Source organism: Excalfactoria chinensis, chromosome 17 (genome assembly GCF_039878825.1).
Source record: "Excalfactoria chinensis isolate bCotChi1 chromosome 17, bCotChi1.hap2, whole genome shotgun sequence".
Taxonomy (NCBI): Eukaryota; Metazoa; Chordata; class Aves; order Galliformes; family Phasianidae; genus Excalfactoria; species Excalfactoria chinensis.
The window spans coordinates 6,724,954-6,751,761 of NC_092841.1; the positions used below are offsets into that span (position 1 = coordinate 6,724,954).

A 26,808-nucleotide genomic window follows, 5' to 3' on the forward strand; every position below is an offset into this window, starting at 1 on the left:
AACTGGGAAAGGAAAATCTGTCTGCAGTCACTGGAGTCAAACAATCTCAGGTCTGAGGACACACAGCCGACAGGGAGGATAGGAGGGCACAAAGCCAGCACATTGGAGAAAGCCAGCTTGGCAGGACTAAGACCAAGGCAGAGAAAGCCAGGGCTAAAGGAGAGAGGGACAAAGGGGCACACGCTGCAGACCTGGAAAGCACAGCCAGGCCAAGTGATTCAGCCAAAACACACAGAAAATGAGCTCAGAGCCAGGAATGAGGACATGGCTCTGTCAGGGTACCTGGCAGTGGGACACCGCCTTGGACACAGCAGGAAGGACACAAAGCTCATGCTGAGCAGTTGGCTCCTACTAGGTGAGGGTGGCTCTTGGCTGTCACCTCCAGTGCTCCACGGGGCAATGTGGCACAGAACTGCCTCTGTGCAGGGCTCTGAGGGCATCTGTCCCCTGGCTGGTCCCGGCCCTGACAGCAATGACATGGTGTACAGCTACCTGGATGGCTCTGAGGAAGGTACCTCTGAGGCCTCCCAGCAGGGGAATAACAAAAGCAATTTGTTAATTACAAGTCTAAGAAATACTGGGTCACTGTTTCTGCACACGCATTGTCCCAGCTGTACTTCCCCACTCCTAAGTGCTGGGCTATAGCATGGCACATCCCTGCCTGATGTGTCCCCAGCCATCAAAGCACCAATAGCTCGAATGGAATAATTCAAAATAAAGTGAGATATGAGGTGCAGAGGAGGTGCTGGCAGGGGATAGCTCATCTGAAATCAATGGAGCAGCACGCTCCGGCTTGTTGAGTTCTGTTTTGATTTACAACAGTAATAAAAGCTGATGCAGGTGTATAAGTTTTGATTTTTCCAGCCAGAATGTGGCAAAGAATAACACAGCCAGCACCTTTCAAACAATAAACCCAAACCCATTTTCTCCAGAATTGAACTGCTGCGTGATCTGCTTGGGCACTGGGCAGGGCTGTTTGAATACAACAGGAAAAAGGCCGCAGTGTGAGCAGCCAGTGACATAATTAACCAGTACAGTGTAAGAGGCCCCCAGCAGCCATGCATATAATCAATTAGAAATACACATTTTGGGCCACAGTCTCTTCCCCTCACCCCCCGCTTCTGTACGGATGTACTTAGGCTAAAGCATTCAGATGGATTTTCCACTGCTGCTCATCTCACCGTGTGAGCCGAACCTGCCAGGACCAGGTGTGAGAGGCACCCAAAGCAACACAGCAGAGCTCCCCTCCCTGCTCAGCAGCACTTCTCCATGCAGCTGTGTCCCCACTGACAGCAAAAAGCAGCAAGGACAAGGAGGAAACACCTTCTGCAGCAGCAAGCGTTTCAGCATCCCTAGAACAGATTCTCTTTGTCCTCTCCACTGCTTCCCTCTTTCAGTTCTCTCCTTGCCCCTGTGCTCCCCTCCAGGAGAGCTCAGAGTTCGCTGTGCAGCCCTGTAAGTGGGAAGAGCCAGGTGGGATCTAGCACAGCTGGTGGTGGTATAACCCAAACCCTGCACACAGCTGGCTCTGATCCTTTCATTTATGCAGTGAATGAGGACACTTTCTGTGGAAGGAAACAAGGGCTGCTGCACCTGTTTACACCAGGAGAGAAAGCCCTGGGTTGGTACAAAGCTGTATTTTGTGGTCACTTCTCCTGGCTTGGTAGTATTGGTCCTAGACAGTTCCCATCTCCTTTTGGCTCTCTGTGCTGAACTGCTGCAGCGATGTCCTCAGGGAACCTTTCTGAGAGTCCTTTCCTTTCCAGCAGAGATAACAACAGAGGACACAGAACATCGTGCAGCAAATGGTCCCACCATTCTTCCTGACACTGAAAGGTCATAGAATGATGGGGACCCTCTGGCTTCCCTCTGCTCCCTCCTATTTGCTGAATTACTCAGCTCCGCTCTGCAGGAGGATGAGGAGGGGCACAAGAAACTGCCCTGCACACACTGTGACACCCAGTGTGGTGATGGGCAGCAGCCACTGTCAGCAGCACTTTGGGCACAGGAAGGAAAAAGCTGCGCCAGCCTCAAATTCCAGCTTGTGCGCAAAGAAAGGAGGCTGGTAGATGCAGTGACCCCAAGGAGCCCACAGCAGCTGGGAAGCACTCAAAATGGAGGCTGCTGAGATGCTCCCCTGTGAGATTAGGGAAAATGCACAGTGCCAAAGGGCATCGGCAGCTGCCCGGTCCCTGTTGGGCAGGAGGTTCTTGCACGCACCAGACTCAAGGCATCAGCCCTGGCACAGCCCTGAGCTCAGCCCACAGCGCTGGAGCTGCAGGGGGAGAAGCACATGGAGAGGTGAAGCTCTATTTTTAGCTCCGCACCCACACACTGTGAGAAAGCTTAAAAATAGATATAAAAAGAAAAAAAAAGCAGAGCTTTTGGGAGACAGCCTCCCAAGGGGGCTCTGACTCATGGGGTAACAGAGACGCACGTGCCAATGGAAGTTACACTCTTTATTTAAAATAAAACGCCCTCTGTAATCCTACGGGCCTCATTCAAGCTGATGAGAGCTGAGGCTGTGCCTGGCAGCACGGCTGTGCATCCTCCAGCCTCACAGTAGCCCTGGGAGGGGATCTGAAGGACACCCCTGAGGTTTTGTTGTGGGAGTTTGGAGGGAACTCATTAAAGCCTCAGTGCGTTTGTATGAAGGGCAATAGTGTTCTGTGTGATTTGTATCATGCTGGGATTTGTTACTGACCTTTTAATGATGTTAGGGGTCAAGCAGGCACAGGAGCACTGAATGAGGTATCCCAGAAGGACCAGGAGCTGAGCCAAGCTCTCATCGCTGTCCTGAGCTCTTTCCTCCCTTCTGCCCTTGCTCTCACCACTGGCAGCTTTCATCATAGAACCTCAGAGTGGTGGGGCTGGGAGGGGTCTTACAGTTCACCTGGATCCATCCCCAGTGTGGGCTGGCTGCCCCCCCAGCTCAGGATGCCTTGGGCTCCTCCAGGGATGGGCACCCACAGCTCTGTGCAGTGCCATGGCCTCACTGCCCTCTGAGGGAAGAATTTCCTCCTCACACCCGACCTGGGTCTCCCTCTGTTAGTTTGATGTCAGTCAGGGGGTGATGCCACCCCCAGGGCAGTGAATGCAGCAAACTCCTTTGGAAGGAGGCAGCGCTGATTCATTTCCCATCAGATCTGCTCTGTTTTGTCCTCTCCTTTGGGAAAAAACATACTAAAAAATTCCGGCCAGCCTTGAGGGTGCAGATCGCCTCTTCCTGTCCCTGGTTGGGTCCCTTCCACTCTTTGGGAAGGGGACAGACACCCAGTACCACTGAGAAAAGCACCCGGCCAGATCCCTCCTGATCCCTTCCTCAGTTCATCTCCATAGGGCTGACTATGGATTTTTCCAGCACAGCAGCAATGATGCTTCTGAAGAGCCAGGTGGGATTCTAATTACCCTGCAGTAATTAATGCAACCATCACTTCAGCTATCCTAGCAGTTTGCGGGGAGGTGGTTCTATTTCCTACATACATATCAGCACTGCAAAAGTCATCTGGGCTGGCAAAGCCAAGCACCCACAGTCCCATCAGAGTGGCCAAGGGGATGGGATGGATGTGGGACCCCATGGTGCCCCCAGCTCTGGGCTGTGTGCTGCAGGGAGCACCAAGGCTGGGAGGAGAGGTCGGCATGGGCTGCAGAGAAGCTGTGTGCATCAGATGGAGCTGAGCAGTGGGTGGCAGCCTAGAAATGTTGTTTCCACCAAAATAAATAAATAAATAAATAAATAAAACAAATGGATTTCGTGCATTCCTTTGGGCAAACTCAGCCAGATTTTCCTGCAAATTAAACTAACTCAATTACTGAGTTAGCACGAGATGCAACACATCTGAGAGCCAGCAAAGAATGTGTCCGTCAAGTTGTCGCAGCGTTTGTACACGGATTCCAAATGTTGAGAATCAAATGACATCAGCTCCAACAGGGGGAGCACCAGGCTGAGGTGCTGGATACCCTCTCCAGGAGCTGCTATTCCACCCCTTAGTCCCCATGTCATAACAGCTGTCCTTGCACCAGATCTGCAGGCTGTCCATACACACACCCCTTTCCCTCCAGTTAAGCCTCTTGTTCTCCTGATTTATTAACAGGGCTCAGGTTGTGAGTGAGGCTTTCACTCCAGTAGGATCCTGGTCTGGATCCCATCAAGGCCCATGGCTGATGGCAGCACGGAGCATCCACGCAGTGCATTTGGAAATGAATTCCCATCAAAGCAGAGCAAACTCTTGCAACATAATGACCAGTAGTTTTATTTGCACACACTTGCCTTGAAACTACAATTGATATTGAACAAAAGTGTTTCATGCAAACAAAGACTGAAGATTTTGAGGAATAAGGAAAAAAAAAATATTAATAGATGCTGTAATTTATACACCAGTTCTGCCCATCACACTTCCAATGTGTTGGCTCTGATTTTTAGGAAGGTCAGTGGCATCTCCCAGTCTCCTGGGAGCATCTTGCAGGGAAATAAATGATGAGAAAATAAGTAATATTCTCCTCTTTATAATTACCAACTTTGGGTATTAAAATGACATCCTAAATTGTGACTGAGCTCAAGGTAGCACGACTCCTTGCTTAAATAAAGGGCAGTGTTGAATCAACGTGCAATCATTTCAGACGTTTCAGGTGTGTTCTGCATCGTTGTGCAAAAACAAACATGAGTTGGGATCACCCCAAACGTGCTCCAAAGAGATGGCACGCTTCAGTTTGTTGGAACTGTTTTTCTTACATTCATTTTAATAGCGCATGAGGGAGCTGATGAAGGGCTCTGTGGGCAATAAGCATGGATTGGGCTTGTGTTATCACTGCAAGAATGTTTGTTTCTGCCCCAGGTCAGCAAGGCAGCCATGTGTGAGGGCTGAGGCTGGGCTGGCAGAGCGGGAGCTGTGGGGCTGCAGGGAGTGCTGCTGGGGCTGGGAGCAGGCTGGGATCCAGTGAAGCTGTGGGGCACTGATTGGGCTCCAGGCACTGTGGGCTTCCCTTGCTGCCTTGCTCCAAGACAGCAGCACTCTGAGCCTTGGAAAGACCAAACCACCTCATCACTGCCACCAGCAGCTTTGCTTCCCTGTGACTGGGAGGAATACAGCTGCACCACTTCTGATAATCAACAGGAAAAGGTTTATAAAACACAGAGACCTCATTTCCCTCTCGTTAAGACGTTCCTGCCACCCACACCTCTGGCTTTTAAATTTGGACTGTGGTGTCACAAGGAAGCAATGGAAAAGCTTGAGGCTATACGACACAGGAATACACTGAAATCTCCCTGGAATAAAACTGCCTCAGATGGAGCAGCTGTGTACCAAATATCACTCCTCCTTCAGCAGGAGTCAGTACAAACATCACTAGAAAAGAGCTGTGCTAACGGTATTTACCCATAGGGAATCATATCCTACAATGGTCAGTTCTGCTAAGCCCTCCATTGACACGGAATAATCACGCTGCACATAGAAACCTCAGTGTTTGGAGAGAGCTGCACCGACCCAACAAGTGTGCATCTCCTCCCTGACCCCTCAGCAGAGGCTGCACTCCTCAATCCGGATGAAACGTATCACATCTGTTTGTGTTCTTCAAATGGTTTCAGCAGAATTACTAAAGTCATACAAAAAAAGTAGAAACACTCCACGGTATAACCAGCAATACCATGTGAGTCAAATACAAGAGTAAAAATCATTGTACTTACACAACTCTTTCCAGGTTAAAAGTGCATTAGAAACATGAACTGAGAAGTCCTCGCACCCCTGCAGGGCAGTATTATCACCCCCATTTGACAGAGGAGGTAACAGGCAGGGACAGTGGGAGCCTGGGGGCTCAGCCTCTCTATTGTGATGCTCTGGGGAGCAAAAGGGCTTTAGTGTGCAATGGTTCCTTGTTGTAAGGCTGCTGATCACCAATTGCTGCTGGCATGGTCACTGATTGATACGAAGTTGTGTTTATGGAGTCGATTCTTATTCAACTCTTTCATTCACCTACTTTGGATTCAACTCTTACTCAACTCTTCCACTCAACTACTACATCTAAGCATGTGGAGCTGTAGCTCAGCTGCTCTTGTACTACATTGCAGCCCAGGGCCTGCCTAGCACACAGCACACACACCCTGTAGCTGCAAAGAGATGGAACCTAAATGCACAATGATGCTAATGATGACTCAAAGTCAACAAGAACTCAAAGTCACATTAAATGTTTTCAACACACCCTTCATGGGAATGGCCTTGCTCCATTAGAAGGGAAAGAGTGGAGTGCTTTTGCTATTGAATATGATGGAAAGAAAGGCAGTCCTAATGCCTTGACTGATAAAAGCTCTCTAGGAAGCCACATTTGTGAGAAGCATTTTATAAATAACACCTGCATTAAAAGAGCTTGGGAAAGTACTTGCTGGATATTTGATGTTTTATGAGGAGTAGCCACAAAGTGAGATGCTCTGCTCAGAGGCTGGACCAGCTCTTTACTGCCAGTGAGAGCACCATGTCACTGCTCTGCCAGCAGCAACTGCTTCCAGATGGGACATCCCAGCACAGCTCCTTGGGAAGAACAACAGAATCATTCAAGAACATCTCTTGGTTTTCTCTCCTGCTTCTCTATGGCCTGGGGAGCTGCACAATGTGCTGCTTTTCCTGCTCCACAAACCCACACTCGCTTTATCTCCCCATAATTTCCTTTTCATGAAACCAAAGAATCATTTGAGTTGGAAGGAACCTTTAGAGCACATCCAGTCCTCTTTTCAGGAGCCCCCCTTTCACATTCCTATAATACCTGCTGCCTGCTCCGAGCAGACAGCACACACTGAGAGCTCCCTTATTTCCTCAACATCTGACCTCCGCAATCTGCTCAATCTTCTACAGCATGACATCCAGATATCCCCAAACCATGGCAGGCTAGTAATAATCAGAAAGACAGAAATAGTCGTGAATGCTGCACTAGTCCACATGCTTTATGGCGAACAACATACCATAATCTTCAAGTATATAACACACAAAGAGGAAAATGAATGCCCAGACTTGGCTGATAACATATTTGACACTGGATAGTTGAAAAACCGTACTCCTAAAATAGATTAAAATGTTTGAGTTCTGTTTATTTAGGCAACAATCTGGGGAGCTGTTCGTTGGTGGATGCCATGTGTCAGCGCTGGGTCCATCCACCATGGGCTGAGCCCTCCCTGGGGATGCTCCAACCTTAGGGCTGTGACCACGAAGGGAGCAGGGCTGCTCACACAACTGGAGTGCTGCAAATCCCAGGTGGCAAAGGACGGCTTTGGAAGGCATACGTGGTGCAGGAGCACTGCACAGCTGCTTCTGTTCACATCCAACTCACAAACTGTCCCATGTGCCACGGGGTCACTCCCGCACATCAACACCATCCAATCTGCAGGACTGGATCTTTCTAGCAGAATCTTTGGCACAGGCTCAATGTTTTATTGTAATAAAAGATGATTAGAAAGTAGATTCCTCCCCCCTCCCATCCCTGCCCTCTGGTTACATATTCTAGTATAAATGTAAGTCATTTATGGCAAATATCTGACTTTTGAATATGTTTACATGCTGGAAAAACCGTATTCAGTCTGCATGCAGCAACAGAGACATCATGCTTCTGGCATCGTCATGCACATCCGACAGACAAAGAGTGCCTATGGCTGCTACCATTAACAAGGCAGAAGGGAAGAAAAGGAAAACACACCGCCTACTATTTTACATGCTGTAACAAAACCAAAGTAAGCACAAAAATATTTACTGATATTTGAATTAAGATCTTCTGGTAAGTTGTTAAGAGGAAATATCAAAATTTGTATCTAAGTGAGACAGGAGAGGAGAAGATTGCATTAATTACAGTGTTCATCATTGCAAATAGAATCTATTTCCTTCCCTGTAAGTAATCAGCAGACATGAAATGAAAGCCTAATTGAAACTTGTATAAAACCTGCAGGTTATTGTTTAAAAGTAGATCTACAGTTAAAAAAACAACAGAGGATACCCTAAGTCATTAACAATATCCAAAAGCTAGAAAAAAAACAACCCAAAACAACAGCAAGAAAACATTTAGCTCAACCTAAATGATGTCGTTCAGAACAAGCACTTCCACAAATAAAGCACAATTTGTTTTATAAAACTTTTGTAATACTCTGTATGCTTGATATGATCATGTCAATATAGAACTGCTTATTATTAACTCTTATTATTAAGAGTTATTACTAAACATGCAAAATTCATTGCATGAAGCATATGTAAAATGTATTAAATTCCACTCTATCAATAAAACGAGCTTTAGGTGCTTCTTTTGGGCTTGATTATTGTACAGCCCCATGTTTTCAGAGTTAAAATTGATGACTGTAGAGTCAGATCTCAATTAATTTTCATGAGTTGTTCTGGACAAATCAAGGAAGTCACCCAGGACTGAGTTTTTGTTAATTTAGCATACACAATACTTCCTTCCATTTACTGCCTTGTACTGCAGACTACAAACACACACACATAAATAAGATGTTAAGGGATTACAGTTCTGTTTTACATTCCAGGTTCACAAATTTCATGGTAGAACGGTGGTGTCAGTAGAACCAGTCAACAGTGAGCTTGAGGAGTGGTGTAAATGAAATCAACTGAACAAACAATGGCACCCTGGATCACAGAATAATCTCACGGAGATTAAAGTTCACAAAAAATATTATTAAAATTATTACTATTATTATTATTATTAAAGACAAAACTTCACCCTCGAGTTTATCACATGCTACTTAGCAAAGATCTAGAGATCTGGCCACTGCCGGAGAGTGTTTAAATTTGGTGTCGCTTACCTGATTGGTTCACAAACCTTTGGGCTCTAATAGGATTTCACCCCCCCGCCCCCAATCCTCCCACTCCCAACTCATATTTATTTGTCAGGTTTTGGTAACAAGTGCTTTCCACCACGTTCTGCAATGCCTCTCCTCCCCGGTGCTCTCCAGTCCCATGCGCTGCTCTCCCCATGGCACCCATAGGAGCGGGGAGCACTGGTCCCCTGCAAGGACTGAGTACTGGAGGTGCTTCCCAGGTCAGGTCTTGGATTATTTCTAACAGCAGCAGAGTGAAAAACGGAGCAAAAGGACAGCAGGGAGCTACAAAACTATAGAATGTACCAAAAACGGGGAACTCCAGACGAGTCAGTGGCGAATTCTAGTAGGAGAAGTGGGCACCGTACGCTATATTATCTCCCATTAAGACGTTTCGGTTGCAAAGCCAAAATCCTCACTAAGTGGCCTTTCCCCCATCTTACACTTTCTAACCCTACAATTTTCAGGCCCAAACGGAATCAAGGCAAAAACCTAAAAATTTTAGGGTTAAGAACCATTCCCCACTGCGGGATTTGTTCCTGCTCTGCTGTTTCATGCTACATTTTCTACGAGGGGATGTACAAACTGGGGGTTGACATAGGAGAACCCTTCAAAATCGGATTGATCTATGTTAGCAATGACCAGCTGGTCTGGCGGGGTTAACACCGGCTGTCCTCGTGTGAAGAATTTATCGAAGTTTTCAGCACCTTTGCCGCACTGCAAGAAAACAAAAGAAGAGAGAAAAAAAGGATTGAAAAGATCAGCAATACATCAGCAGTTCTGGCCGTCTGCAGATTTCTCAGGACAAATGCAAGTCTTACAAGTAATTAATATAACATTTTCTTTTCAGATATTTTAACCAAAACAACCCCAAGCAAACAGAGGAGCTCTAATTGATGAGTTGTGGTGAAAAAGCACAATGAGATGGCAAGTTAAAGAGGCTTAAATATAGAGACTGGTTTTACTAAAGGAAATACGGACGTATCATTTGGGAAATTATGTACAGATTTGCATACTCATATAGATCCATTTGCATGCACGTGAGTGTGTTTGGGTATAATCATTATTACAAAAATTATACCACTTTATAATGCAGCTGTCTATTATTAGATCAGGAACATGATTGCTTCCAGAACGTATTTATTCCAAATCACACTTCAGTCCCACTTGGTGAAGCAGAAATGAAATGAGGCCCTTCAGAGTACTGAAACCCTGGGCAGCCTCACAGGGAACAATGTGGGAGCTGCAAGAACAACCAGAGAGCCCTCGAAGCGTGGAGTAGAGACATGGAGACAAACCTGGCTCTCTTCAGATAAGAGCAAGCACAGAAAAGGAACTGAACTGCTTAGCAGCACCTGAAGAACACTGCACAGTGGATTAAAAGGTAGGAACTGGGACCCAACCGCCCTCACCAGTGCTCCCCATCACAAGACAGTCCATGTGATTCCATATGCCTCGGTGCTGGATGCACACTGCAGAGATGTACAGGAACAGCAAGTATTGAATCCTTGCCTTCCAAACTTCCCCCTTATTTAGCCCACAGAGGCAGTAATGAAAATCAGCTCCATAAAATGAAATGGAAGATGTTCTTACCAAACATCTGCAGGAGCTAACAGACCAAACTAGCAGCAAACTGTTGCCTGCACAGGAATGGAAGTGGGGCAGGGAGTGCATCCTGGGAACAGGCCCACATTGCAAAATGTGCTATAACAGGTTTCTTTCTTTTTCTGTCTAAGAAAAGAGACTTGTGAAGTGCAACTGAGAAGCATGGTTATATATAACTCCACACTGAGAGCTCTTCATTCAGAAGAGAAAACAAAAGGAATCAGGTTTGCTGAAAGGGGAGTTTGGAGTGATGTGGAAACAGCTGGAAGGCAGGAGAGTAAGATTAGCAGCAAGTGGAAAAGGGAGAAGTTGGAAGCAGAACAAAATGAGTTTGGGTGCAAGAAAGACTGCTCATCTAGGGATAGACAGACCTGCACAGGGGTCCAAGGGCAACTCATAAAGCTGTTTATTTCAAATCCAGCCACTATAAGAGCTTCTCAAAGAGTGGAAGTGTGATACATGCAGTGAACACTTCTTCCTGTTGTCCCTGACCCTTTCCTCTCTACCCTGAAGCAGAACTGCACTATCATTTATTTCTGTTACTGAATATATCTACATTGGGATTTGGAGGATTACAATGCATTACACCATTATCTTCTGACTTTGAGGGTAACTTTGAAAGGACAGAAGATGACTTGTACTGTATGCCAATATTAAACATTGATTTTTCTGAACTAACTCAACATGAATATAGGCGCACATTTATAGGAGGAACAAACTGGAGGGGGGCCATAAAGGGAATTCAAGGGCAAGACATGTGGCTCATAACCTATCTTGAAAACAGCTCAGTTAGTTTCCTAATTGCTTACAACACACCTGGCACACAGACTTGGATACGACAGCCAGTCTGAGCTACAGAGAACTTCTGCTGCCCCAGGCACAAGTTGTTTTATATCTCAGATGAGAAGTGCATGCTGAGGTACTGGACCAGTGCTCTGACAGACGGGCATTTGTTCAACCTTGGAAGAGTGAAAGCAGAGGGATGGCTGAACAGGTTAAAGGCCAACAGCAGATTGCTTCTCTATTGAGTATTCTGGCCAGTTCCTTTTGGTCCAGAAAGCAGATGAACTGAACTTTGATAAGGGGAAAACTGCATCATTTGAATGAAAATGGATGCCCCTCCAATTAACAGTAATATTTTTTTTAAAGGCAGTGCATCCAATTCAGGGCAGGGATGTTTTCACAGGGAAGACTTTTTTTTTTTTGCTTTATAGGTGTCTTATGGAGATGTCTGATGCTTCTACAAAATTACGCTCAATCTATTTTCCCTTTTTCCCCATAAATGGAATTCAAACCAGCTGTGTCTTAAAACCAAAGTCTGTGATTGAGAATAAGAGACCACCAGAACTCTTACAAGCATGAGGAAACGTCTTTCCTGCCAAGCAATGACCCTACACCTATGGGCTGTGAATTGTCAGTCTGGAAAGGAACATGTTATTTAAACCAACCAACTGCTGACCCAAAATCTGCAGCTCTGTGTTGGAGTGAGAACTGTGCCTGTCTGCAAAAACAGCAGGATTGCTCCTGCAGCAAAATGCTTCCTAGAGAAGGTTTTATGAAAACGAAACAAATATGTCCACATCTTAAAACAAATTAAGGCTTGCGTGTTTTTGAATCGATACAAATAGAATCAGCAATCACAATAAACAAGTTATACATAAGGTATGTAAATATTAGACTTGGATTTTAAATGATTTTTGTCTGGGAAAATGATGCTCTGTGTGAATGCTTGCCTGAATCTCCTTGGTATCTTTCAGTAGCTGCCTGTATAAACAAAACGGGTCATGATAACCACAGAGAAAGATAACAGCTGCTCTGAACAGGAGCCAGGATCCGCTACGAAGTGTGCTCTGATGGAACCAGACCATATTTCAGGATTTAGTATCTTCATGCTGACGAGCACTCAGTTCCCAATCTATTAAAGCTTACAGTTGTGAAGGTAGATTTGCTTTATGGTCAGCTTCAATTTTGACTCAAAAAGCACATAATTAAAACCTTACATAAAATGTTTGTAAGGAAGTGAAGCTCCCCCTCTGACAGACAGGTCTGCGTCAGCAGTGCCATGCATGGTTTTTTGCTTATTTATACTTTTCCTTCCATGCAAAATGCACATCACATGGAAAGGGTGATTTCCCCTGGCACAAAACACTTCCTGGCATGCAACTCCCCTCCTGGTGAGGGGAAGAAGGCATTTGTATGCAGTAAGAGAGGAATGTACTCTGCCTCTGTTCATTAGTTTCTGGTGGCCCACTATCATGCCTGCAATGACAAATAGATCAGAGCACGGCCCAATGATCCTATATGTGCCGTGCTACAGACCGCTGTGCATCTCAGTGGAAGTGAAAACAGTCTTAGAGAGCAAAGATTCAATGGTAGGATGTAACAATTTACAGCTGTTCCTGAAGGAACTGCATTCTGGTGTGCAAATAATTTTCTTTTCCTATCAATAAAGCACAGCATGTGTTGAAAGCATATTCTTTTCAATGCAATTCTTCAAATTCTATTATACGAACAGTTCTTGCACTCTCATTTCAGGAGTGTCCCAGATGTGCAGCACCATTGGGCAGCACGAATCCCAGCCCAGGAGTGCAGACATGTGCTGGGTGGACGCGGCCATCACCTCACTCACCACTTTGGGCTTGAAAGGTGGCTGGATCTCTCTGTTTTCCAGTTTCTCCCAGTCAATTCTCCTGAAGAAAGCGTGTTCCCTGATGTCTCTTTCACCTTCGAGGCCGCAGCCAAGGCGCTTTGCGGGATGTTTAGTCATCAGCTGCCGAGCAAGAAAACACCAAATGATTACACTGAGCACTACAATTGGACGTGAGGCAGACTTTCCCCAGACTGCAATGTTCCCGAAGATGGAAGTTGCTAATAAAATCGCTGTGGATAGCTAAAATTCATTTTTTGAGAATAGGTTCTGTTTGGTCACAGGAGACAGCAGCCTGTGGCCAAAGGCAGGGCTGTGTGGGCCTCACTGCACCGCTCGCTCCCCAATTCCATCTTTGGTCTTTCGGTTCAGTCTTATAAATCTCCAGAACAGTTTCTGCCCTACCTCAGCAATCAATTAAACGCAATAGATCCCAGTCTGCTGGAGCTGTAGGAAGCACAGCTTTCCCTTCATTCCTCAGGGCCTGCTGAAGATGTCTCATTACGGAGCCTGCAGCTCCTTGGCACCCAGCTGACAGCATCTCATCCATGCTTCCTCCCATGCATCCTTAATGACATCTTGGTCAACACTACACCCAGTTGTACAGATCAAGAAGACTTGAGAAAAAAAAGCCAACACCAGCACTGCATGCTTGGAAACACTAATGTGCTTTCTAATTAACAAGCTCATAAGAAATCTTGTTTGTCAATTAGGCATCGAGCAACGCGGCCTTCAGCTCTCAGCTCCAGTATTGCAGGGACTTTTTAAAGCTCTTCTACAATTAGATGCGATTGATACACTGCTAGCAGCAATACCACAACACATCTTTTTAAAATCTCAGCTGCACCACTTTGCTCTCCTTCCAAATGTTCACTTGATCATACTCCAATTCCGAACCTAAAATAACAAAGGATGTGAAGCAAATTTCAGGAAGCCAGTGAAGCTTGGGGCTGGGATGGATCACACCATTCTTCATGCTTAAGAGCACCTTTGCCTCTTTTTGAAACCCCTCGCTTTGACAGTAGGAGAAATAAGCAAACTGAGAATCTGGCAGTCATAATTCTGTCCCAAAGTTACTATGACCACCAAACCCAACACACTCAGAACCAGTTAAAAGCTGTCAAGAAGACACGTCACAGTGGGCAGCACCGCCGTGTCTGGCTGTGTGGTCCTTTCTGAACTCTAAATTTAGAGTGGTTCTTCCTTTTACTTCATTGTTCTAAACAGCTTTTCTTTTTCTTGATGATTTTTCCTTACAGGATTAATATCGAAGTTATGCGCAACACTTCCTACATGCTTGCAAAGGACAGTAAAAAAAGGCATTACCAAATCAACTGACATGATGCAAAGTGATGTAAGACATCAAAGTAAGGCCTTACAGAGGATGGTTTGGAAAAGCTGTCTAATGATGGCACTCTGGGAAATCGCATGGAGTCAAAGAGAAAGTCAACTGAACTCTTTTTTTCTGAGCCAATCCCTTCAGATCAAGTCTATTATTTCCCATGAAAAAATTAAATTAACTCCCAATCTAAGATAAATTTTTGCCCATGCAGATTGCTACTGGGTCAAGATCTCCCCGCAGTTCCCTTGCATTTATGCTACAGAATTCAACATAGGCTCATCTTTATTCACACTGAAAAATGATTCTTATTAACTCTTCTGTTCTGCTGCTGTGATTAGGGCTGAGGACCACAGCATGTTCCCTGCAGTATCCATCTGAACTGGGAAACCTCTCCACCTTGCCAAACTGGGCTGGCACCATCAAGGGCTGAGGCAAGGCGGGTGGAGATGTTTCACACCATCCTCCTGTTTGGAATTCCTGCTTTTGATTTGGCAGCTACTGCCTCTGACATTTGTTCTTACCATAAAATAAGCAGACACAGCAGGAGGAGCTGAATTCTTATCAGTGACACCAAGTGACAAGCACTTTATGACAATATAACTGAACACAGCCTGACAGAAGTTACGCCTAAAATACTAAGTGCCGTAGCAAAGCCAGGCAAATAAAGTTATTCACAAGGATTGCCAAAAAGAAGCTTAATGATAAAGAAACGTCTATCTCACCCCCTTGCAGATGGAGACAGCTTCTTTGGACAGTGATTTTGGATAGGAAACGTTATGTTCCATTATGGACTGGAAAAGTTCATCTTCATCTTCTCCATCAAATGGAGGCTGTTAAAAATAAATTGCTGTTAATTCTCCACTTTTTATGAGCTGTTATAGCAATACTGCAGCCGTAGTGGCTCAGATGAAAGATGCATCCATGCTGTCTCCAGACAATCACAGATGCCCAAGGACATCAGTGGAAGCAATGGTTCCTGCTCAGGAATACACAACAAACATCCAGGCATCTGCAACCTGGGGACGTGCTGACCCAGAAGCTTCGTGTTCAGCCGTCTCAGGCAGAAATTGATGAGAAAAATTCATTTCTGCCCCCAGCATGGCAGAAAATTAATGAAGGGTTTGCTGGATTACCTTCAATGATTTTATCTTTGTGATAATCTTTCATTAGCTTTTAAAGCTACTGTACGCTGGACAGCCAAAAGTACTTCAAATGGTAAAGTCTGGAGACTGTAACTTTCCGTTACCTTCTTTTAAGGCATATTCACTGCTCACTTAATTCTAGCTAAATCCCAGTTTGTTTTATGAGATGTGGCTGTAGACTCTGCTCCTGTGAAGGTGGGGCTGCATCACCAAACAGGGCTGCATTTTAATTTCAAATACAGGTGAAGAGGGAAGTGCCCCTGGCTGAGTCCCCAGGGCATGGACACTGTTAAGTCTCAGCTAGCAGTAAATCTCATTTTCTCAGCTGCCCAATGTTAGCACTGTACACTGTAAATGTTAACAACTGCCACTGCAACCCTTTAAAAACTTTTAAAATGTCAAAAGGGATTTAGTAGAGAAACTATTAAACCCATTTGTTAAAAACGTATGTTTTAAGAAATGCATACCTCTAGCTAACACTCACTGAAAGCTGCTTGCACAAATCTTATCCAACTCAAGACCAATAGAGCTCCCAAAGTTGGTAGTTATATGCAATTTACTGTAGAACAGCACTGCTTTTCTACTTCAGTGACTCAGAAAGCAGCATCTCATTAACTGTGCAGAATAAGGGGTCTGTAACTAAGCTTATTTAGAGAAGCGAGACCCATACTTTACCCCTAGGACATGGAATACAAAAACTGTATTCTTGTGACTTAACTGCAATGCAGAGCATAGACACAATCTCCCTGTGGTTTCAAACTACTAAGTGGTGTTTCTTCCATTTGACATGCATTTTCCTACTAAAGTGTCTCTCTCCCATTCAATTTTGAACATGGCTATTTATAACACCATTACAGTACAAAGAAACCATATTCAAAGGCAGTGCTTTATTATGGGGGTGAAATACAAAGAGCTTAAAGCCTACATTCTCAGTGAGTCGGAAACAGTCAAGAATACACAGAGGTAATAGTAGCATGAAAGACCCCACACTTGCCCCCTAAGGGTCTGGCCCTTCAGCAAGTTTTGAAAGTGAGCAGCATTGGAGCGACAAAGAGGTAACCCTTACCTGGCCAGCTAACATCTCATAGAGCAGCACTCCATATGCCCACCAATCCACGGACTTCCCATAGGGTTGGTAAGCGATGATCTGTAAAATCACGAAAAAACAAATCAAGTCCTGTGTTAACTAATTTCTAGTCTTGCAGCGTTAGATAAATAGTGACACAAACACAGTTCTTTGCAAAGTCCCAGTAAGCCAATACTGAATCCTCACTCAGATAATTACTGGTTCCAGTGGGACCCCTCTCCCACAACCTCTCATCATATGGAGCAGCAAGGTGTATTGGACTGTTTTTCAGAAAGTCATTTGATTGATAAGGCAGAACATTCTGTAAGAGGTTTTGATAGGAACAGCTTATCTAAATTTGCAAATGAGATCAAGATAGATCCATAGCCCTGAGAAGAGAAATCCCTCTAGACAGCCAAGCTCTCATCCTGGTCATTGCTCTGTCCAGCCAGTCATGATCTGCTTCTTCTAACATCAAAGAGTTGATGGGAGCAATGACGAGAGGCATTATTTTTATAAAGCTAACACAATGACAGAAAATGAAAGTCATAACAAAGCACGTACCTAATGGTGTTGTTTATTCAACCAGCAAGAAGCAAGTCAAGATTAGGGTTGCTCTCTAAATAGCATTCTCATCAGCAAATGCAATCTGCCCCAATTAAATTTGCCTTTGTGAGAGAATATCAAGCAGAATCATCAGGAGAGACAGAACTGACATGAATAAAACCTCCTACAGTTAACCTAGCATATGGTCAGCAACATGAGAGCACCACAATTTCTGTCCTATGTCATCAGCTGAAATATTTATTTGATGCTACATGTCGGCATCAACAGAAGCTCATGACGAGCGGAGCAGTGGCCCTGCTGAGCTGGCATCCATCTCTCATGCAGAACTGGTTGCATGATGAGAGTGGGATGTTGAGCAAGAGACACAGACAGTGAGCTCAACTGGGATTGGAAATGTACCACGTCACAGAAGTTCCCTTGAGGCATTTGAACCTAGGCTGGATGTGGCTCTGGGCAGCCTGGTCTGGTGGTTGGTGACCCTGCACACAGCAGGGGGTTGAAACAAGATGAGCACTGTGGTATTTTCAACTCAGGCCATTCTGTGATTCTATGAAGTCCCATTGCAAATGCAATAGAACAGCTTTTTCACTGCATCTAATGCAAGGTAGGGAGAGGTAGCATTTAACTGTCAATGTCTGTTGATGTACATAACACTGTAAGGTGTTTTCCTTTCCTAATCCTAATTAAATATACCCATTTGAATCACCTGTTGAATACTGGTAAGGATGTGATGCAAGTGAAACACAGGAAAGCAATCTCCCATGTTCACTGCCAACCTGTGTGTCATGCATGGAAACCAAAAGTTATACCCACACACAACACTGGCAGTTACTCCAAGCATTAATTGGAAAACGTAAAGAAGAGGAAAGAATGCTCATTTAGAGAAAGGGATTGCACGTGGGAGGAAGCAGATGAGTTTTCAATATACAGTCCAACATGCATTGGTACAAAGTCAGCAAGTTCTACATGTTGTGTTATCAGCAGCTCCCTCCTCCTCACTCAGCAATCACCAGGCATTACCTTCCAGCTGCACCCAGAGCCAGTGCTGCCAACAGAATCCTACCTGCATGTACGAATTTGGGGATCTTTTAGGATAAATAGGGATATATAAACAAAGAGGGACATACCACTAAACAGGGGGAATATTACTAGTGCTCTTCTGTCTCAGTGCAGTGCGCAGAGCAGACCCAGAGAACAGCGAGGGCCATCATGGGACTGCAAGTGAAGACCCACAACCTTCTCCTGCTACAGTCTCTGCTTTCTACAGGCCTGGAAGGAACAGAACATTGATAGGATCCTTCCCCTTCCTTTCCATCACTGATTTTAATGACTGCCTTTTGGCATTTCAGACCTCCCATTTTTTCCTACCTACAATTGTGTTTGAAGGCTTTGCCTTTTCAGGTTCTGTGGATTTGAGAGCTCAGGAAGAATTTCTCTCATCAACCCAAACTGGCATAGGAACGTTCATGGTGTTTTTCCTGTCTTTCTTCTTTTATTTTGCCTCCAAGGAAAGCACAGTGAGGAGCAGGACACGGAGATTAATACCAGCAATCTGTAGGAATGTTTAGATCACTGCAGCTTGCAGCTGGTAGCCAAATGGGATGAAATGATTATATCCCAGAGGCAAGAGAGAGAACCTTCTGTGAACATCTCTTATGTCTACTGGAAAAGTTAAACCACAGTTATTAAGAGAAATAAATATAACTAGCACAAAAAAAACCTTTCCAAACCTATGTAATTCCTATTACCCTCCCTTGATCCTTGAAAATGTGTGGTTAGAACTTAAGGTTTGAGGTTATTAAATGGAAGAGAACAGGAGAGGATTTTTTAAATTTCAATTCTTCCGCAATTCCAAACCAGTGCTGCAGCTGCTGCAGGGATGCTCGTGGTGGGATCAGCCCTGTGCTGCAGGCAGCGATGATGCTGCCAGAATCCCTTCCCACTAATCTCTTGACATCCATCTCCTTCTGTCTCTCCTGATTTGCCAAGGGAATATAAAGTATTAATCGATTTCAAGGCTGTTATGCTGCCCTGACCGTACATATTTATATGTTTAAGTTCAGCATGTCAATAAATACTCTGTGCTAGAGAACCACTGCATGCCCAACAGATTTGGTCAAACCTGGGATTCAACAACTCTAACCTCTTCTCTGTGCACCAAAGCTTGCAGGTCCACTTTTCTGAATGCAATACAAGCATTGCCCTGAGATTCTGCGAAGCCACTGAGATGTCCCTGTGTGACCCCTGCAGGTCTCTGCACCCCAGCCGTGGTATTTTTCCCTGATGTCGACCAAAGGAGTCAATTCTCTATTTTTGATTGCCACACACTCGTTTCAGATGGTTTATTTAGATTTGCATGTCTGTTGCATGGTCTCCATGCAACAGGGAACAGCAGCATGCACATGTACGCTCATTATGATCCATCGTGGGTTTTAGCCTATGGGTATGTGCTGAAATGCTCCTGCAAACAAACCTTACTCTGAAGTTTGTCACGGACCTAGTTAGCAACATAACGTCTTCAGAAACCAACAAAAATCATCCAACTAACAGAAATATAAAATCTGTGTGTAAGATAATAGGAAGACTAATTTCCTTCAAGTTTTGGTAAAAGGTTTATTGCTGTACAGGATGTTTCCCAGTAAATTAAAATAACCTACATTGACCTGTACTGAGCATTTTGGCACCAATAACGTGTTCTTTGGTATTAAATGGCACAAGTCTATTGTCTCATAGAGGACAATTTTAAATGCATTACATTGGCTTCATTTATGTTTTGACAGAAGAAAATGAAATGTTGCTCTGGCTGTTCTGCTACCCTATTGCAAGCAACAGTAATTTGTGAAAAAAACAAGCTTTTATAATACACAATATTTCATTCTGAAAAGCATGAATTAGCAATCGGAAAAATAAACTATTTTTCATTCTAATTTCAGAGATGGCAAAATTCACCTTAAACACTAATTTGCTTGTCCGCGTACAAATCTCCTCTGTTCCAACAAACATTCAATTACAGCCAGCAATGTTCCAGCCAGCTCTGCCTCTTGCTCAGCACTCAGCGAAATGCAGCGTATCTTGGATCCTGGATCTTGCACTGAACTTGCAGCCAAACAAATCAAAGCTCTTGAAAGCCCAGCAAGCACAAACACCAGATTTTAATATTCATATAGTTGAATCATTTCCAAGCTACCACATGTGCTTGTTTTTCATGTTTTGTACCTAAGGTATAGAAATATAAAGCTGATCCAGACTAAAAATCTTAGCGGTAAGATCCTATTTCTTGATCACAGTGCTTCAAAACCTGACTGTGTTTCTAAGCATCCCATTCGCACTTTAGACACACTGCAGTTAGGTTTGTCTTTGAAACCAATTTTCAGTACTTCAGTGGCTTGAATGCAACAGAGGTACTGGTAAGTCACAGAAAACCACAGCCAAATGATGGATTTATTATGTCAGCTCCATTCAAGCCCTGATCTCACAGCTTAGTTGAGGCTTTCAATGAGCCGAACTTTCCTGAGATCAAAAGCGCTGCCTCAGGGCATTGTTAAGTCATGGCCTGGAGCCGACCAAAGCAGCTTTGTAGGGAGGTCAATGAAAAGCTTCAAGACCTCATGAGTCTCTTCCTGAAGATCAATGAGATTTGTGACCTCCTAAAAATGCTGAACAATCTTTTCACTATATGCATTTTGACAGCTGTGTGAACCTCTAAAGACATTCAAGAAACTACGTTTTCACCCAACACAATGTTTTCTGACCTCATCAGCAACGCCCACAAACGTTCTGCAACTTCACACCAAAGCACAAGCAAGTATAGTAACACTTGCAGTCTACAATTTCAATGATCACAAGGGGCTGAGCCTGCTCATTTCGTCTTGCTAGTATGACCAAAATCTGAAATACTGATCACATACCAACTTAGGTTTTCCATCAGCTAAATACATTTTAAAATAGCAATGTCTTACAGATATCCTCGTGTTAACTCATAGAGGTAATCAACATACCTGTAGAAATACAAACAGTACCATCCACAGAGCATCCAGAGCTACAGCTATCAGCATGTGTGAAATGCATGTCCTGACAACTGCCAATGGAGATGTAAGATGCTTGAAATGGTGAATATTTACCTCTGGTGCAATGTAGTCTGGGGTGCCACAGAAGGTCCTGGTTGTTACTCCGTCTAACATATGTTCTTTGCACATTCCAAAGTCAGCAATCTTAATGTGTCCTTCTGAATCCAACATCACATTATCCAGTTTCAGATCTCTATAAAGAATCAGAGTAATTTGATGTTAACATTTAGGATCACTTTCATTTACATGTTCAAGTTTTCAGTTGAGCTGGGTAGAGTGCAGAAGAGCTCATGTAAAGCTGAGGCTGAGGGGTTGGTTTACAGTGCAACTTGTATGCAAGAATGACACTTATGTGGTTATTTCTAGAAAATTTCTAAAAATTCACTGATTAGCCAAAGAAATTGACCATTTGGGGGTTTAAAAATAGTGCAAAAATTCCTTACAACAGACTGTACGCACCTATAAACAATCCCTCTATTATGGAGAAAGAATAACCCAACCGAGATCTCAGCTGCATAGAACCTGTGTGAAGAGAAAAAGCACAAGGATTTCTTATTACCTCATCATTTCCCCCTGACAAAATACTTTGGAAATGCATCGTGGTAAAAAGCGATAACATTAAAGTATAAAAACATACATTATAGGCAGAGGACATAACAGACCCCTTACTCCCAATTGACTTCAACGGATAAATTTAACTTCAAGTATTTGATGACAAAATAGGGCAGATTTCATTTTTTAATTGAAAATTTGTTTCTATAACAGAGAGAAGAAGGTGCAGCTGGAGCACAGCACTCCTACTGCACCAATCAGACACAGGTCATTATCTCTAATCACATACCAATGCCGAGTTCAGGATGCAGCTCAATTTACGCTGCAATTCATATGGCATTAAATCATTTGCAGAAAGAGCATTCCTTTATACAGGCTCTTAATGGATTAATTACATAATTAAAATGACTGCAATATGAAATGGAATTGTTGAACATAGTAAAAGAATATACAGTATTGATGGATGCTTAATGCCAGTTGCTGTGGATCTGCAGAAATTATAGGGAAGAGGATTATCTACAGACAAGACTGTTTCTTAGGCTATCATAAAGAAAATGAAAGGTTAGCTCTGAAACCAGAGCTATTTGCAGACATGTGCTGGAATATGCTTCACAGGCACAAGTTGTCATAAAGCTATATCATTTCCAACAGGTGTTGGGCATGGTACATGAGCTGGGAGCCAAAGATGTTCTGACACCACTGTGTTTTTCTTTAGGGAGCTGCTGAAGTTTTGTTTTATATCTCAGAGTTTATATCTGGAAGGCCTTTCATTTAACCAAGCCCTGATTACTTAAATCAAAATAAGAAATTATTTCCGTGGATTTCTTAAACAGAATTGGTTACGCTTGATTTGAAAGTTTCATTGGTAAATGATTCATGAAACACTAATAAATGATGATGAGATGTTATAAACACGACTAAAATGGCACTGATGTTCTGTCTGCTCATATTGAAATATGCTACATATCATTATCGGTTACTCACTGATACACCAGATGTACAATGACCCGAAAGGGACTTTGTGCATAAACAGCTTCTCATCATTTCCTGACTTCTCACAGATAAAACTTCTATAAAATGTAGCATCACAGAACTTCTCATAAGCTGCACACTGAAATATCTTCTATAAACCATATTGCAATGTCGAGTGTGTTCCTCTCCCTGTAATATCTCTTTCCCTATAATATTAATTCAGACTTAAAGGATAGGCTGATAAGAGATATCTAATTCTGTTACAGTGTAAAAATAAGATCATTGCATGATTTAAATATATAAACATGAACACTCACACTGCTTGTGGCTCCTTGAATTTTCCTACTTGCTGGATGTGGTACATGAGATCCCCACCATTCACGTACTCCATAACAAAATACAGGCGGTCCTAGGATACAGTATTAAACATGCACATAATCACATTGGGCACAATAAAAAGCATTTAAGGTTATTGAGACTGGTTGTACATTCTGGCAAAATTGATCTATCAGCAAATAGAAGTGGGATGTTCTGTAAAGCCTGCAGGAGTAAATGACTGATGGCAGCTGTCTAGTTTTGCCAATGTTAGTGACTCACGTTTATGTATTCGTTGCCTACATTGTTCCCATAATTACTCACACATAGTTTTGTCTGCTAAAAATAAATGTCCAAAAAGCATTAAAGATGGTTAAAAATCTTTGTCTTCAGCCTATTTCTGATGCCTCCTAATAAATTTAGATAAATACATCAATATACATCTGGTAATTAAAAATAGACAAGAAAAGATGTCACAGGGTTTACAAAACTACATTGCATTTCCACCAGTGATACTAAATTCCTTTCTCACCTTATCTGAGATAGAGAAAGAGTGCAATAAAGTATTTTGCAGGGTGATTTATCTTGATAAGTGAAGAATTTTAAAGCCCGCATCCAGGTATCTTAAGTGAAACATGACCACAACATATCTGAGTACTTATGTAGTATTTTCCCACAGTGACCTTAAGTGAGACTTAAGCAATATGTCTGTCCACCGTTTTTCACAGGACTAAAATTGACCTCTTCCAAGTGCCTGGGTATCTCTTTCTTCACTGTTTCCTGTGTGTAGATGCTGTGATATATGATTGGATGATAATAAAGTTTATTGAACTGACATAATTCAGGATCACGTATTATGAAAAACACCACTGCTGCAAGGAAGAGAGCTCACGTACAACTGTTTGGAAACAAGAGTGAAGCTGTGTTAGGAATGGTGGTTTATCCTGCAGTGCTAGCACTCGCTTTTCAACCATTGTGCACTCAACATCATCATCCTGTATCACCACATCTTTTTTCAGTATTTTGATTGCATAGAGCTCCTCTGTATTCTTCCTGTCCGCCAGCATCACCTGCACAAAAAGAAACAGGAGTGAAAATCTTCCTACCTGCCAATGGAGAAGGTGACTCACATGCCTAGTGAGCTGTATAGAGGCAATCCAGCTTGCCCTTTCATTGGTACAGACCAACTTGATCAAAACACCAAAAATAACATCATTACTCACCCACTGCAATGAGCTGTATCAGTCATTTCAGACAAAGCCTGAGCCAAAACCCCAATGTGAATTGCAGACACATTGCCCCAGGGCTGATAAGATGTTAAGTCCCAGGGGACTTCTTCAGTAAAGGGCACATCACCATATAAATGGGTGTTAAACTAGCCAGAAAAATAGCAGTCCTTTCTTTCCACTAACACATTTCAAACATATAAACTAGCTGTGATTCCTCCCAGATATTCAGCCCTACGAAAGCTGTTGATTTCCAGAAATGGCAGAATAACCTTGGGAGTAAAGCCAGAAAGGTAGAGCTGATTTCCTTGAAACTGCTTAGAAGTGAGGATTTAAACGTTAGTTTCTTACACCCTGCCCAATAGTGTGAGGCTTTTCTCTCTTACTCCGTTCTTGAAAAAGCAGTCCCCAACCATGACTGAAGCCTGCCAGTCCTTAAGGAATCGCCCTACTCTGCATTAAAAATGCTCCTTCTAAAGCTCACTTCATTTCAACTCTCGATTTTGCCTCTTAGGAGGAGTCTGATTTATTTGTTGTTCCTCAAGAATAAGAAAAAAAAATAAATGGGCAGTTATCAACAATTCTTACCTTTCCAAAGCTTCCTTTTCCAAGAACCATAAGAAAGTTGAAATCTGTCAGCTTCACCCTGTCCAGATTGTTGGATGGCACACTTGAATTCCTGTCTTCTGATGGAGTAATGACTTTGTTACCAGCTGGCCCAAGTTTGGCTTTCTAAAGGACATACACACACATACATACACAAAAATGGGGAAGTGAGAAGAGCAGCCCATTTCCTCAGCAGAGTGGGTCACTGGGTGAGCACTAGGTTGGAGATGACCACATTGGAGATGGCATTCTTGGGAGAAAGGCTGCATAACAAAATTTGCACGGACACAAGTTCAAAGACTCATTCCAACAATACTTTTCACATTATCGGGGGAATTAAAGTGGAAATATGTGTTCACGTATAACCAGATAGAAGCCGATAAACTTATCTGGTTATTGAAGCAAAACCAAAGCATAAATGAAAGCCAAAGAAAAGAAGTCATGTATATTCATGCCAAAAGCAGGCTTCTCTGGTGTTTTTGTTTCAAAATACAAAAAACGTTCTTCAAAAATACCATGCTATCATCTACATAGAGTACTCTGGATAAAAAGTCTCTTCAACACATTCTCTTTTAAAATGTAGTTCTCAAAGGCACTCTGCGTAGCAAGAGTTAATAAATATTTCACATGCATTAAGAAAAATAACCTGCATCAAAAAAACAACAACATGTGAGGATTAATGCAGATGAACATGGCCACTTTCAAACTAGCATTACAATCAACTTTGATTTTCAATCAAGTGTTGATCTGGAAAAGGGAGGGAGGGAAATATTACATACAAGGGTTCTGTCTTGGCTACAGTCTGGTTTGCAGAAGGTTGCAACCGTCTCAGTATTTTCACATGAGACACCACATAATTGCTCAAGTAAGTTTCATTTCAAATCTCAAAGTTAACAGAAGAGAAAAAAGTAAGACTCACCAGAAGATAAGACAGGCTACAACAGAATATCCCTCTTGTTCTCAAACTTATCCCACATACCGGCAGAAGCAAAGCCAAGAAGGTTTAATAATAGAATAACTTTGGAATGTAAATGCTTTCCCCCAAGTAGCTAGTGAGTTGGCATAGTAAATAATCTCTAATATGGTTAATTTATTTTATGCCATTGATACATGCTGAATATCTAAGGATAATTACTTCTGTGACTATGCCACAGAAGGACAGTATTTGCATATTATCAGTTTCACAGATAGAAAACCCAAAGTCTAGTAATCAAAGTGTATTCAGTCACACAGTAAGACGTGGCCTTAAAGGCCTTAAAGGCTTGGCCTGACGTATGACCTTGGCAGCTCAACTGGAAACTGGAAGATACCAACCTTCCCCTCCCAACACATTTTGACATCCGAAATGGGAAGGGATGCCACGATTCTGCCTCCAGCCCCTCCTGCCATGGGCATGACAAGGGGCCCTCCCGTAAACCAACCACACTGTGCTTACAAGGCCATACTCAGGTTTATAACTGCAGAAAATCTTATATCTGCCACACGGATATGAATTTTGGCATTTTGATATATTCTTCTGTGTTTTGTTTGTAGTTTGTTTTTTAGATATGGAATTCATTCCACCACTGTGATGACTTACTTATAAGAAAGCAGCACCTGAAGATGCTGAACAGGACCAGGGGCAGCACAGGCCTTCAGCAAGGGCAAGTCATGGGCACCAGCCTATGTTCCCAATCCTGCAAAGCACTGCCCAATGGCAGCTCCTGTTGCTGGTAGAATCCAGAGATATCATGGAGTTTTGTGCCTTAATGGCCTTAAGACTTGTGCAAGACTGAGCCATCAGTTAATGAAGTAACAAAAAACGCACTAAAATAACTCACCAAAACTCCAAATCTGTGTATTCCTTAACATGTGGGGGTTTTGTTTCCTCATGTAAGTAACAATTTATATATTTAAGA

The 26,808-nt window shown here is 43.2% G+C and overlaps 1 protein-coding gene across 1 annotated transcript in view; it reads right to left on the reverse strand.

Moving 5' to 3' along the window:
* Positions 1-6,913: 6,913 nt before the first annotated feature.
* PRKCA (protein kinase C alpha) overlaps positions 6,914-26,808 on the reverse strand; it is a 107,493-nt gene continuing 87,598 nt past the window's right edge. Inside the window, exons 9-17 of the mRNA XM_072351643.1 lie at positions 24,893-25,036; positions 23,975-24,148; positions 23,081-23,172; positions 21,699-21,761; positions 21,294-21,432; positions 16,606-16,686; positions 15,120-15,227; positions 13,038-13,178; positions 6,914-9,520 (exon numbers count right to left, since the gene is read on the reverse strand). Coding sequence (XP_072207744.1) covers positions 9,356-9,520; positions 13,038-13,178; positions 15,120-15,227; positions 16,606-16,686; positions 21,294-21,432; positions 21,699-21,761; positions 23,081-23,172; positions 23,975-24,148; positions 24,893-25,036 — 1,107 coding nt within the window. The 3' untranslated portion in view covers positions 6,914-9,355. The remainder of the gene's footprint in view (positions 9,521-13,037; positions 13,179-15,119; positions 15,228-16,605; positions 16,687-21,293; positions 21,433-21,698; positions 21,762-23,080; positions 23,173-23,974; positions 24,149-24,892; positions 25,037-26,808) is intronic.